The sequence below is a fragment of the Benincasa hispida genome, chromosome 12 (genome assembly GCF_027475165.1).
Source record: "Benincasa hispida cultivar pf3 chromosome 12, pf3_genome.v1.1, whole genome shotgun sequence".
Taxonomy (NCBI): Eukaryota; Viridiplantae; Streptophyta; class Magnoliopsida; order Cucurbitales; family Cucurbitaceae; genus Benincasa; species Benincasa hispida.
In genome coordinates, this window is record NC_143489.1 from 75,837,754 (window position 1) to 75,852,365 (window position 14,612).

Sequence of the window (14,612 nt, forward strand, 5' to 3'; positions counted from 1 at the left end):
GGAGATTCAAAGAAGTCCGCCACATCCAAATTTGTCATATGAGATGGGTCAAATATGTCATTATCTTGGTATGCAAAATTTGCTTCCACTTTTTTCTTTTTCTTTTTCCTTCAAGGAGGCTTGATAGAGGTTAACTAAGTGTTTTGACGTACGACAAGTACGTGACCAATGTCTAGTCATTCCACATCGGAAGCATTTATTTTCAATACTATTTGAACTTTATCTTGTGAAGCTTTTCCTTTATGATCATCATTTTGTGTGGTTCTTTTGAAATTTAAATGATTAGAACGACCACCACGAAAATAATAATTATTTCATCCTCTGCCACGGTCATGATCTCGACCGTGACCACGACCTTGACCACGATTATTATTAAAATTCACATCATTCACTTCAGAAAATGGTATTGTTCTGGTTGGTCGAGATTCATGATTTTTCATCAATAAATCGTTGTTTTGTTCGGCCACGAGAAGATATGAAATTAATTCAGAATATTATTTAAAATATTTCTCTCGATATTGCTGCTGCAGGAGCATATTTGAGACATGAAATGTAGAAAATCTCTTCTCTAACATATTAGCATCAATAATTTTCTCTCCGCACAACAACAATTTTGAACTGATTTTAAATAATGCGGAATTGTAATCATTTACTGATTTGAAATCTTGTAGCCTCAAGTGCATCCACTCATAACAAGTGTTCGTTGCTATCGTGATTCGAGCTGGGAGTGTATTGTATAAAATAGATTGGAAAAATAAATTCTAAGTATAGATGATGCGTTGATGCTTTGATGCGTTTAAGTATTTGTAACGTATTGGTGCATTAGAGAAAAGCAATCAGAACGCACGACACTCCTATTATTGACGTTTAAGTTTTCCTAAACCAGACCCAAGTATAAATCCAATTTAGGTTCCTGGCAAGTCCAGGGTCGAACTCAGGGATTCAGTTAAACGAACGCAGACCTTGCATTGAAGCTATTGTAGGGGTTTTCCTAAATATATGAGAAAAATGTGTTATTTACACTAAAGTGTCGTGCCTGTGCAAGAAGATACAAAAGAGTTGAGTAGTGATTAAATGGATTATGCGAAAATGGATTTTAATGTAAGTAATATGCTTCGGTCTAAGATGAGTGTACACAAACTAGAATGTGATGTGGATGAGATGAGATGATTTGATTATCTTTGTTTATGCGTTAGACTTTATTCAACACTTCTCAATGCGAATAACATACAAAACCTATCTCTAGGATGCATGCGTCTAACACAGAATGCAATAGACACCAGTAAGTCTATCTCTAGATGTACTAGGCGTCCTACTTGATGTGGCTTAGTTATTCTCTCGAACAATCTAAGTTAAAGATGCTTTTACCAATTGATTAGGTTGACTTGAGCGTTGAAATGAAGTTTTGTATAAAGTATGAATGCATTCAACATAAACAAGAAATAAACAGTGACAAAATGTGATGGATCAAATATATGAATTTTATAAAGAAACAGAGTGTCTTTACAAAAACAATATTTAATCAAATGCAATGAAAGCGATAAATGAGACGAAGGAAACTGAGTCAAACCGCAGAGTACAATCTCTTGTATCTCTTTGGCTCAATTCTGTTATGTACAATCACTTGTATAGGAGTTGGATGAAGTATCTTTCTCAAGCTTGGCTTCCTTCGCTCCCTGACTGGCGGTGGCGGTGGTTCTCAACCCTTCTGATCGTCTCGGTACCACAACACAATTTAAACTACGACTACGCTAATTACAGAGAGTGAGAGTCTTGATAATTTCTATGTACTAACTCTGACTGCAAACTCTGAAGGGACTTCATCTATTAATAGGCGTTGGTCATGTCCACTTGGTGAATGGGCAACATTAAAGTCCATGCCCTGGTCAGCCGCTTGACTCTCGGAAGCTTTTCAGATGCCGCCTGCTGCAGATGCCCATACTGCAAGTGGTGATGTGACACAATCAGCTTGGATCAATGTATCTTCTCTGTGCTGAATTCCCTCCGACGCATGGCCCATGCGTTAGAGCTTTCTCTACAGCACTTCTTGATTATGCGTTAGCTTTTTGTAAAGATCCTGCAATACAATGCGTTAGCGCCGCAGTAATTAGTAATAAAACTTGTTTTGCATGAATTTGCTAATGTTTGAGTAATTCCATGCGTTTCTACTAAAAATGGGGAGAATTTATCATTAAAAACCTTAGTTGTTCCAACTTAAGAGCAAAAATAATTTGTATTTCTACAAGTTATCAACGAGCTTTAGGAAGAATAAATGTTTTTTTTATTATCATATCTCTCTGTCAAATTTTTCTACAAGATACGGGGATCTTTTATTGTAAGATACTTCATTTTCAATCCCTTGTGAATATGATGATGAGGAAAAATCATAACTTTTGTTTTGTCTTGGATGTCGTATTTCCTTCTTTAATAGTCTTCCCATGATTCATAGCAGGTGGATTTCAGCATCAAGTACCCATGACAAATAAATATTGTTGTTAATATCAAGGGCGACAAATTCTAATTTTGTGAGATTTGTCATGGCAGCACTATCATAAAATATTGTACTTTTAGAAATTTAATAGATATTGAATATGCAAAATAACATTAAATTTAAAACTAAAATTATAAAATAAAATAACTAAAAACATAAAATAACCAAAATCATGAAATATGAAAATTAGTGGAAGTGATTCTTATAAGATCCACTAAATGCCACTATAGGGAAAGTGACAAGTAGGATGTGGACTTACATAGAGACCAAACATAGAATAACTAAAGGCATATGGAAATAATGAATGGTGATACATGACTTTTGGATATCAAGCCGACATTTATTTTCTGTTATAATATTCCTAATAATTTTATATTCTGTTATTAGAATTGTTTATTTTGTTATTTCATTCGTTATGATCACCACCGTGTGTATAAATTAGCAAATCTTGGGCTAATTTATATTCAAATAAATCAGCAGATTAGATATCAAAATCCTTCAAAACTCGGGGGTGTTCGTGTTCCTTCCGATCTTTGAAATGGACAAGGTTGCAGAGGAGGTGGATCGGGTCAAAAATGAGTGGAACCACGCTTTCCATCACACTCTCGAGCGGATTAAGGCAATCGAAGCATACGAGAAGCAAAGTGAATCAATGGAGAAGAATTCTCTCCCCAGACTCAATGCTCTGGCTCAAGATGGATTGAATCTCCTTTCGTCGTTGGAATTCAATCTCGATCTTCTTGCCCCCCAGTTGCTCTCTGATTCTGAAGTCGAAGCTGCTCAATCGCTGCTTCAATCCTGGAAAAATCAATCCAACAAGTAACTAGTCTTCCTCTTCCTTTTGTATTACTCTGGTTCAATTTGATTGGAATTTCTTCTTTCTATAATTCTTCGCCAATGAAAGGTCGTTTGGTTGTAATGGGGTTTCTTTTTTCCCTCTTTTGCATGTATTTCAGTTTGCGATCGAGTCTGAGAAACGCTAATATGCAAGCAAAAGCCAACATGAGAAAGGCTGCACAGGAGGAGGTGATTAATTCAAACTGGTTTTGTAAAAACTTTTCGTTAGTAGTTACAGATTAGCCCTAGTATTCTTAATGCTTAATATGGCATTTCTCCGTTATTTCCTGAATGTGGTAATTTGTTTGAGATGAACACTATTTCTTCAATGTGAAACTTTTACATTATACTCAGGATGTTGGTGGCTTTCATTGTAGAGAGAACGACTTCTCGGTGGAGGAGAAGAGTCCACAATTCGCAGACGGAATTTACAGTATGTTGTCAATACTTGACGTTTTCAGAAGGTTTATCTAATTGTTTCTTAAAATAACTTTTGTAGTCTCCATCTCTTTTGTAATGTTGGAAACCTCGTTTTCCCTTTTTGCAGAACTAAGGCCGGAATGACATCTGCTGCAGAAAGCATCACAGAGAGCCTTCGCCGAACCCGTCAGCTTATGGTCCAGGTCTGTTTCTGGTTTTATATTTCTCTCATTTGTATTCTATTTACTTTGATCTTGATTGAATTTTAAATCTCCTAGCTCTTAGTAATGTACTGTTCTTGAGTATCTGGTCTGTAGGAGGTGGAAAGAACTGCAAACACAATTGAGACTTTCGGTATGTTTTTAAAAATCTTTGTGTGGCATCTCTTTTACTATTCTGTTTTCCAGTTGATTAGTTAGCTTTACTTCATCTTGATGGTAGAAATTACATAGCAAACAAACTTGTGAGAATATACCGTACACCACGTATGGAAGTGAAGTGACACCTATGATAGTATCTTCAGCTGAGCAAATTTTTTCCACCCTTGCAAATCTTATTTATTCCCTCAGTTGAGGAATTAGAAAGTAAGACATAATTTAGCATTTATTTATCTATGAGAATCTTTGTTTAGCATTTAATTTTTAGTGCCATCTAATCTACTGATTGAGAACACCGATCGTTTTGATCTTAGGCCAATGACAAGGAAACATGTACTATCTTCGTTGGCTTGTTGTTTGCAGAATGTTCTTAGAACAAGCAAAAGTTATGTCTTGTCTGACTGGGCATTTTGATTCTATTGTCATATACTCATTTTCATTCACTTGGGTTGGACCATTTGGATATGCTAGGATTAGATCACAGCTTAGAAATTTATGATGTGTATAGATGCTAAATTATGACGATGATGTCTTGAACTGAACGCTGATAATTTAGGAATGCATTCATTTCTCATTGTGCCTCAAAGTTGAGGTTTCCCTCTTCTAGCCTGCCTACAGCCTGGACAAATATCAATTTATACCTCTAAACTTTTGTGGTTGTATTAATTGTAATTCCAAAATAATTATTGAATCAATTTAACTTTTATAAGTGAATCAATTTGGACCCTCCATTATGATTTTGTCATTAATGCATAATTTTTACACATGTATGAGACTTCTTTAAAGGCAAGAATTAATATAAAATTAGAGAGAAATACAAGAATCAAATAAACAGTAGTGAATTTCAATTAAATTTGAGTGGTTTTTCATTTGCTCGTCTTCCTATATTCTTCTTTACTTATTTAGAAAGAAGCTTCCTCTATTCTTCTTTGCAAAAGGAATAATGTTATTTAGGTGAGCTTGAGTTGATTTTAAATGGAATTATGTAAAAATAGTTCCATATCCCTAACAAAAGGGTCTAAATTGATATACGTTCCCCCCTCTTTTTTGGTGATGAAAAGCCAGCTATGATTCAGAGAAATGAAGGTACCAAGGATAAGAACACACAAAAACAAAGGCCGAGAAAAGGAGCCTAAGAAACAAGAACTACAAAAAATTGGTTCCATTGTTAAGAACCAAGGACAAAAACGAAAATAGGATAAAATTTTAGTTATAAAAATTTAAAGGCAAGCGTTGAAATGTGCCAAGCTTCAAACCTCTTCCCAAGACACTTGAAAAACTTGAAATCTTTTTGTTCCTTTCAAGCCAAATTTACCACACAACGATAAAGATTATGGCTTAGTGAAGGAGTTGTTCCCTATCAGATAATGGGGACTCAAAAGAAAATCTTCCATTACAACGCAACAATCCTTTGGTGGTGCTTATAATATCAACTCTCCAAGAGTCTGCGAACCATATATAAAGCACCAAATCAGGGGATGTATACCATTGTTAAGCTCTCATTTTTTTCTTATTTTAGACTAGATTTTTAATCATATGATGAGGCACCAGCAGTTAGAATTGCTTCTCTGGAGTATCTTTGTGTGTTATGGAACCCTGGCCAACCTATGGAGCTTACAGGAGTATTTGGTTCTTACAGAGGAATCAACTGGAGTGTTAAAGAAGGCTGAAAGTGAATATAAGGGGCACCGCTCATTGTTAACGCGAACCAGAAACTTACTTTCAACAATGCAACGGCAAGATGTAATGGACAGGTAAATGGATGATTACTTGCCACTTTTTCTCCTAATAAAAAGTTCTTTATAGGTTTAATCTTGGAAGCACAGACACTTTATTTTAGGCAAAGTGGTGACATGTTTGGACACTCTCCAGACACGTGTTCAATACGCCAAAAGCACGTTAAAATTATATATATATATATATATATATATATAATCTAATTCTAGACATGGCTTGGACACAGGTGAACACAACTGGACACAACTCAGAGAAATATTTAATCTGAAGATTAGAGTAAAAAACTACAGATTTTCTCATAGACTGAATCCTTATATTCATAAATCTTAAAGTATTACAATGACGTTTTTTCCTCGAGTAATAGGAAAGATATAGAAAGATTTCTACATCTTTTTTTTTCTTGCAAGATTACAAATATCATTATTTGACTTAACTTTGTATATTTTTAGTGAAGTATATTTTGTTTTTATGTTAAGTTTATATGTTTTATCGATAGAGAAGCATTAATATTTCAATATCTACTAATATACTCATAAATTTGATTAAAGAAACATGTTCCCATTGTGTCCAACTTTTTAAGAAATTGGCATGTCGTCATGTTCTTGTCATGTTGTGTCCGTGTCTGTGGCCTATGTCCGATTTCGTGCTTATTAGAGTTAAATTAACATATCCATCTCATTTTAAAAGATTGAATTTATAGTCGAACCTCTCAAAAATTCTAACAATGAGAGGCTATATGGACAGGATTATATTGGCCGTCGGATTTTTCTTTTTCTCTCTTGCTGTTCTTTATGTCGTGTCAAAACGTATTGGACTACTGAAGTTGCAGAGGATGGCCACCGCTGCCATTAAAGCTGGGATGGCCAAGCAAGCAAATCACATACCTGGAGATATTGACCATGGTAGAAATCCAGTTCAAGCCAATGAGGATTTAATTCACAGAATTGCAGATCCACAGGAACGACGTATTTGGGACGAACTTTGAAGCGGAACATTCGTTCGAAAATGAATTGACAAATTGCACATCTCTAGAGTATTGTTTTCTGGACAAGGTTTTAAGGTATACGTTTCACTCATGGTTTCTTGTGCAGTAAAATTTCGATCGAGTACAGCCTGTAATTTGTTTAAACAGTGTGTCTCTCAGTGGGAAAAACTACCCACAAACAGAGGACACATTTTTGGCTGTGTTAGACATCAGTACAAGTAATTTTTTTTTTTTTTTTAGAACTTTAAGCCAATTATTTTCTTCTCTGTGTAGAACTCATTTGAAGCATAAGTCGTTTGGATTTATGGAGGTAGAAAAGATAATTGGCCATTTGTGATGGGTTACCAATTTGCTGAGCCCCTTTGGAACAGTTGATCGAGCTTGTTTAGCTTACGTTTGGTTTTATTTATATATACAGCAAAAAAAGTCTGAGAAAAAAGCAAAAAGAATAAACCATTGCGTGGAAATTTTGAAAACTCATGTTTCATTAAGGTATCCAAATTTGTTGAGATGTTTTTTGTAAAGATATCCTAGGATATTTGATAATCATGTAATAACTATTTTAAGTTAAATGATTTGGTTTTTAGTTTTTGGTTGGTTGAAACTTGAATTTATTAACACTATTTTCACCCTAAAGTTTTATGTTTTATTTTTTTACTTTCTACTAAGATTTTTTAGACCAAATCAGTTAAAAAAGGATATAGTTTTAAAAATCTTATTTCTTTAAAAAGAGAATTTAAATAGGAATTCGAGTGTCTTTCTTTATAAAGATGAAAACCATAATCTGAAAATTTTGAGAAAACACGTATAAATTTCAAAAGTGAAAATTTAAGAACGAAAGTTGCTAAACAAGGCTTTGGTATTTTTTTTTTTAAAGTTATTAATACTAAAATCTCGTTGGATAACAATTTCGTTTTTTTATTTTTGGTTTTTAAAAATTAAGGTTATTTCTTCTCATTTTTTATGATGATTTTCATATTTCTTAAGTATAATGGATAAATTTTTAGCCAAATTTTAAAAGCAAAAACAAGTTTTTAAAAGTTACTTTTTTTACTTTTTAAATTTTGACTTGATTTTTTAAACTATTGGTAAAAAGTAGATAACAAATGAAGAAATTTGGAGATAAGAGTAATTTCTATAACTTTAATTTTCAAAAACAAAAAACACAAAATAAAATGGTTATTAAACGAGGTCTAAGTTTTTCCGTTTTGTTATTCACTTCCTAATATTGAAAAATTATGTTTGTTTTCTTATCACTCTACCATAGTTTTCATATTTTTTAATCAAACACTTAATTCTTTAAAGGTTAAAATTATAGTTAAAAAATTGGGAAGTAACATGATAAATTTCTCAAACGAAAAACTAAAAAATGGAAAAAAAAGTCTAAATAATTATCAAAAAGAGCCTAATAGTTATTAACGGTACCATAAAGATTTAATTTTATAAAGAAATGTAAAGATAAGAACAGAGGCAAAGTCGGGACAAGAAACACATTGTTTCTTTGTATCTCTGAAATTAAATTGGAGATTTTTTTTTTCTAACAATCCAAATACTTGATTATAGAAAAAGTGCAAGACAATTAATGAGATTATAAGGTGAAAAACTTAATTTTCGTCATTATTTAATCTTTGTTGTTAATCTATAATAAGGGTCTACTTAGATTTACTTAAGAAAGAAATGTTTTTAAACGTTTTTTATAAAAATGGATTAAAATATACTTGAAAAACTATTTTGAGGGATTGCTAAATACTCTAATTTACTCCAAAATGACTTATTTTTTTAATTTAAATACTTGAAAATATATTCCAAATTCGCCCTAAATCTTGCAACCACAATTCTTGATTGATGTTTATTTACGAGGCTAACTAACAAACAAAATTTAACAGCACTGAACTACATTTCAAAATTTATTACATTACTGTATCTATACTTTCATGTATTAAGAATCTTAATACTTTATTTCCATACAAATCACTCCTAATGTAACAAAAAACATACTCTTACACTAATTCTTAGAGAAATTGTTCAGAATATGTTTAGTCCAAAGTGTAAGAGTTGGGAAAATGGACTTGTTTACTCCACTCTTTATATGGCCCATGGAGTTCGCAGGTCCCTCGAGTAAAAATCATCGATATCATGACTTAATTTTATTAACACCTTACATTGTGAGTTCCATGACAAACAACTTCACTTTTTATCTTGAACGCCCCTCCTTAACTATTGCACTAAGTATTATAATATGGTACAAGGTGTTTGATGACGAGATAAATATCAATGTACTTGAGAAGACATAAAATTAATGAACAAAAATGGGGCATCCTATCCTGGAACCTGAAAATAAACCTGAGAACCTTCTGAAATGGGATTAGCATGATGCTGCCCATAAAATGCATAAACGATGACTGTAATAATACTGACCACCACAAATCTAACCCAGGCTTCTTGGTGTAACTGCAAGAAAAGAAGTTGGTTAACACTAGCTCAGCCATGATTTTCCTTTTTTTTTTTCCCTCTGAAGTTTCATTTTGATGACTATCTTTTCATATCATCTTTGGCCTCTAAATTAGGGGTAGTCATTCAAACCGCAAAAATCGAACCGTTTCTAAAAGCCGAATCAAACCAAACCGAAAACTCAGTGAAACCGAAAAATGTGGTTTGAAAAAATTTTGAAACTGAATTAATTCGGTTCGATTCGGTTTCACTTTCGAAAACCGAATTTGAAATCGAACCGAACCATTTTTAACTAATATATATATTTATTTATTTATATATTTTAAAAAAGAGTAAAACTGAATTTAAAACCGAACCGCTTTTAATTTAAAGAACAAAACCGAACCGAACCGAACCATTTTTAATTAAAAAAGAATATAACATGGATTTTTTAAAATGCCAAAACCGAATTTGAAACCGAACCGAACCGCATTTCACATTTTAAAAAATTTGGTTCAGTTCGGTTTGACCTCCGAACCAAACCGTTTCCACCCCTACTCTAAACTCAGATATATTCTTGTAAATCTTTACATTTTGTATTTGAAAAAAATTATTGGTGAAAATACTATTTCAAACATGGTAATTTTAGTTCTCGTACTTTCAAATGTCTAGATTTAATTTAGGTACTTGATAAAACTTAAATCTGGTCTCTAGGGCTTACTTATTGTTAAAATGAAATTAGACCAAATGAGACCCAAAGAAACCAAAATGGTAGTTAACCAGTGTAACTTTAATTCTTCATCGTCTAATTTAAATCTATGTTAAGACCCAACGCTTGAAAAGTGTCCCTACTGTAGACATTAACCAAAAATGTAAGTGAACAGAAGGCAACCTTACATTAGGCTTTTATTAAAACATTTATTTGTTTAAGAGTTAGAAACTAATATAAAAGTTGATGAACTGAAATATAGAAAATAAATAAATAAATAAAAGTTTAGAGATTAAAGTAGGATTTAAACTTTTAGCATGGTGAACATGTAAGGTATAAGATGTGTTGTACCTGAGCAAATAGGAACATGTTGACGAATATGCAAAGGGCCGGCACAAAGGGAACTCCTGGACAAGGAAATCCTGGCACATCTCCATAGATCTGAGTAAAAGGATGTTGAACATGAGTTAAGAACTAAGAAAATGAAAACCAGTTTATTTCTACAAATCTATCACTTGCATCTGTACAATGACCAGATTAAATGCTGCTACCATACAACAGTTTCAGAAGCAAAAAAGACATTGCAAACAGCCCAATTGTATACTCGTGAAAGCTAGTCGATGTCTAAAAGTTAGTTGGGTTCGAGTCACAACTGCAATTAAAGCAACAAAGAAGACAATACGTACTATACCTTCTCAATTGATCTCTAAATGTGTAAAATCCGAATGGAAAATAACCTTCCCAGTCAAATTAGTATTACATTTGAACAAATGGAAGGGAACAAAATTAAGTGAAGAAATGCAACCAATCGATCTTATTGAGAAAAGGTTAGGATGAACGAAGATTGAGAATATAAAGCAAAAAGTTCACACTTCAATCAAAATGAAGAATGGTTCATTCAATTTCAATCAGATATACACAAATTTGCCTCCTTACTAGATTAAATAGTATTCAATTGATCGAAGTTTCAAGTTTTTTTCGTACTAAAATTCTCTTTCCATCTTATTTTCAAATCTTATGATTATTAGTTTCTCTCGTTCCCTTACCAATTTTCATAATTCACCTTCTCCATGTCTAGAAGAAACTGAGAATAATGTTGAGAGCAAATGTGAAAGAAAGAATTTTGTTCTTTGGGCATAGTATCAACAATCAAAGCTAAAGGCAAATTAAACTCACATGGCGAAGATGAAGAGCGATCGATGCAAGAAATGCAAAAACAGCAGCAACAGCAGAAACCCACAGCGAACTGTACCGGTAAAACAATCCAGCACCAAAACCACTGCAAGCAATTACTATAAGACAGATGACACCTTCTAGCCAGGTTGAAGAAGACACCTGACGGGCTGTTCTGTCTTTCCACCGCAGGGTGACAACACAAGCCGAGACAACAGAGTAGCCGGTCTAAACCAAAGCAGTAGCAAATAGAGCTCAAGTTGCACAATAAGTTAATTAATAAAACAAATCTAGGGTCAAAGATTAGCTAACATACCAAGGTGCCAACTGACAGAATATGAGAGAGTGAGTGTATATTAAATAGTCCAGCCAGTACGCCAGCTACAATACCAACCCAGACTTGAGAAGTGATAGGAGTGTGGCGTTTGGGATGCACTTTCGAAAAAAAAGAAGGCAGCAAACCATCTCTCCCAAGCCCAAGATATAGACGTGACTGTTTCGCACATCCCATGAATAAGACACAAAATGTGAAGTAAACACATCAATAGTTATTGAGTCAGAAATAAATCACCTGAACATAAAGACCAATAAGAAGCGTGGTTGTAAGTCCAGCAATAGCACCAATGCTTATCAAAAACGAAACAAATTTCAAGCCTTTGGATGTAAAAGCCGCAGCCAAGGGAGCCTCTTCCCCGAGAAGATAATAAGGAACCATTCCAGTTATCACTAAGCAGACACCAATATAGAGAGCAATGCAAATGAGAAGACTTCCGATGATGCCAATTGGTAAATCCTTCTGAACGGAACAACATGAAAAAGGGAAATTTAATTTCTTTAAAACTTATAAAGGGTATACTGCTATTTGAAGTTTTGAACTACAAAATTGATTGAATCATGGTAATCGTCAAACCATAAAGGGAAGTAAATTAGTATACCCTCGGATTTTTTGATTCTTCAGCTGAATTTGCAACTGCATCAAAGCCTACATATGCGAAGAATACTACAGTAGCTCCAGTTAACACTGCATGAAAACCATTTGGAGCAAAAGGAGACCAATTTGAAACATCAACCTCAAAAGCACCAGTAAAGATGACACACACGACAATGATGACCTGCAGACAAGTTCCAAACTTCAAAGGTTCATTACATATATTTTTCATCCTCATCAAACCATTTTCTAGTCCTTGCTATCTAAAGATTAGCACAATGTAAAACAAAAATTAAAAGCAGTCTTGGATAGAAAATGTTTTTCCATAGATATTAAGTTCCATTAGATGCCGATCAACAGTGTAAAATAAATAATAGATCTTTGTGTTTGGTTTGTAAAAGACTATAAAAACTTATGATGGACTTTTTGTGGGATTGAAAAAACCTGTCTAACCAACAAGAAGCAACACAAATCCACATATTTGACTAAGTAAATCTACCCTTGTCTAGAAGGAGATCTAAAATATTGAAGTCGATGACCGAACATAAAACTGTAAAAAGCTCTCACAGATCTATCTACTATGGAATCTTTCAAAAAATCTCTCTAAACCTGACCACGTTAGAGTCCCTTGCTAAGTACCAACAAAATTCGCAGACCATTTTTCCTTCTCTTTTCTCCTACAACAAGTATTGTATACATTGTGAAAGAAAGAGAATTCGTACTATCATATTCCAATAAATTAATAGGTTGCATAGAAGAATACCTTTAATGACGTCATGATGGAGTTTACAGTAGAAGACTCTCCAACACCCCAACAAAGAATAAAGGTCAATAGAGCTAGAAGAACTGGAGCCAGTACATTAATAGAAAAAATTCCGAACAATTCTTGCCCATTTCCAAGCCAATTTGGAATATTATCCTTGAAAAGGGGAAATATTTCAAGAAATGAGATAATATAACCAGCTAAGCTCCGTGCTATACTAGCTGCTCCAATATGGTAGTCTAGCATCAATTGTGCAAAAACAAGAAAGGCAGTGAGTTCATTGAATGCTGCATATGTATACAAGTATGCACCGCCCACAACAGGAGGAAAGCGTGTAGCTAGTTCAGCATAACAGAGTGCGTTTAAGATACATGATACTCCAGCTAGTGTGAAACTAATGGTGACTCCTGCATCAAAACAAAATGCTTGTAAAATTTTCTCGTACAACATAAAGAACTTCACGATCAAAACAAATCTTCCAGAGGTGTTTCTTTGGAATATAAGAAATTAAACCTCATCTACACCCCCTGTCAATTGTCACGAACAATAATAAGAGCGAAACTAATTTATAGTTAAAAAAGGAAAACTACGAAACAAAATATGGAACATTAGTTGAATAAACGGGACATCCATTCAAAATTCGACAAGTCACAATTCAACTCAGAAACCCTGAGAATTCGAAATTCCGTCACACGATTTAACGCTCAGAAAACAACAAATCGAGAAATTGTAAGGCCGAATACAAAACGAACACATACTCCGCCGGATCGAACAATCGTAGCGCTCGGAAATCATTAGAGAACACAAGACTAACCATTCATATAACCATAAATAACATCAGAAGCATACAAGAAGAACAATAACTCACCAGGACCAGCGTCGCGAGCGACAGTACCAGTGACGACAAAGATGCCGGCTCCGATGGAAGCGCCGACGCCGAGAAGAACGAGGTCGATGACGCCAAGACGGCGTACAAGGCCTTCGCCGGAGTTGGTACGGGTGGAGGAGGCATCGGAAGGAGAAATCAATGGCTTGGTTCTCAACGCAGAGGAACAAAAACGAGAGAAAAATGAAGAAGAAGAAGAAGAAGAGACGGTTTGTAGATTTCGGCCTCCCATGATTTGCTGATGATGCCACGTGATTCAGGAAGTTCAAAGAGCGGAGACTTGGGAACTGTAATAAATATTGGAAAGTGTTATATTTCGCTTCTTTCCGTTAATCCGATCATAATTTGTTCTAATTTTTATGTGTATAATGACAATATGATGCATAAGGTAAATTATAGGATAATTTTTATATTAAATCTCATCATTATTACGTCCATAAATATTAATGGAAGTAAATTTATAGTATGAATACCATGAGAGTACTAGAAATTTTTTTTATAAAGATGAGTGCATCTTCATAAATATTTATAATGTTTTAAAAACAAAAAAAATTATATCTTTAAATAAATATTGTCTGATGGACATTGTTCGAGCTCTTAATGAATCATCCACAGATCAAATTAAGAATGTGGTTGTGGTTGATGATTCGCGTGAGATTGCTCGTCGTTTGGGATATGTTTATTTTATCCGTTGTAAGCGTAATTGTAATTTTATTACCTACTCTTTGGCATTTGGCATTGTTTTTTACTTTCATCTTAGGCCTTCTCCCTTCGAGGATCTTTGTAGAGAGACATGGTATTTTTTAAATTATCTTAGTTGGATGTCCTCTACTCTTAACGAGTACCTTAAGCATGATTAATTTTTCTTAATGAAGT

General features: G+C 33.9%; 2 protein-coding genes across 5 annotated transcripts; one reads left to right on the plus strand and one right to left on the minus strand.

Annotated features, from left to right (window-relative positions):
* The first annotated feature begins 2,818 nt into the window (after positions 1 to 2,818).
* ATSEC20 (Sec20 family protein) lies at positions 2,819 to 7,195 on the plus strand. 4 transcript variants are annotated; one of them, XR_005478996.2, is made up of 8 exons: positions 2,819 to 3,310; positions 3,448 to 3,517; positions 3,683 to 3,792; positions 3,876 to 3,951; positions 4,066 to 4,102; positions 5,765 to 5,879; positions 6,607 to 6,922; positions 7,121 to 7,195. XR_005478996.2 is itself a non-coding variant. In XM_039019219.2 (7 exons), the coding sequence occupies exons 1-7, from the start codon at positions 3,030 to 3,032 to the stop codon at positions 6,845 to 6,847; spliced, it is 930 nt and encodes a 309-aa protein (XP_038875147.1). In that variant the 5' UTR covers positions 2,819 to 3,029; the 3' UTR covers positions 6,848 to 7,177. The 4 variants fall into 4 exon arrangements, 2 of the variants coding, with proteins under 2 accessions (XP_038875147.1, XP_038875148.1); XR_016525238.1 differs by having other exon boundaries at positions 3,706 to 3,761; XM_039019219.2 differs by having other exon boundaries at positions 6,607 to 7,177.
* Positions 7,196 to 8,966: 1,771 nt separating this feature from the next.
* On the minus strand, positions 8,967 to 14,098 carry CAT9 (cationic amino acid transporter 9). The gene is made up of 8 exons (XM_039019960.2): positions 13,719 to 14,098; positions 12,851 to 13,257; positions 12,095 to 12,271; positions 11,731 to 11,955; positions 11,476 to 11,652; positions 11,163 to 11,387; positions 10,338 to 10,427; positions 8,967 to 9,298 (listed from the first exon to the last, which is right to left on the minus strand). Exons 1-8 carry the CDS (start codon positions 13,966 to 13,968, stop codon positions 9,167 to 9,169), a joined length of 1,683 nt encoding a protein of 560 aa, XP_038875888.1. The 5' UTR covers positions 13,969 to 14,098; the 3' UTR covers positions 8,967 to 9,166.
* Positions 14,099 to 14,612: the final 514 nt, after the last annotated feature.

Coding starts and splice junctions, on each gene's coding strand:
- ATSEC20 (XM_039019219.2), top strand. CDS start 3,030: ATGGACAAGGTTGCAGAGGAGGTGGATCGGGTCAAAAATGAGTGGAAC. Junction 3,311..3,447: donor TGGAAAAATCAATCCAACAA/GTAACTAGTCTT, acceptor CATGTATTTCAG/TTTGCGATCGAGTCTGAGAA. Junction 5,880..6,606: donor CGGCAAGATGTAATGGACAG/GTAAATGGATGA, acceptor CTATATGGACAG/GATTATATTGGCCGTCGGAT.
- CAT9 (XM_039019960.2), bottom strand. CDS start 13,968: ATGGGAGGCCGAAATCTACAAACCGTCTCTTCTTCTTCTTCTTCTTCA. Junction 11,653..11,730: donor TTATTGGTCTTTATGTTCAG/GTGATTTATTTC, acceptor TGTGCGAAACAG/TCACGTCTATATCTTGGGCT. Junction 9,299..10,337: donor ACATGTTCCTATTTGCTCAG/GTACAACACATC, acceptor CTTTTCTTGCAG/TTACACCAAGAAGCCTGGGT.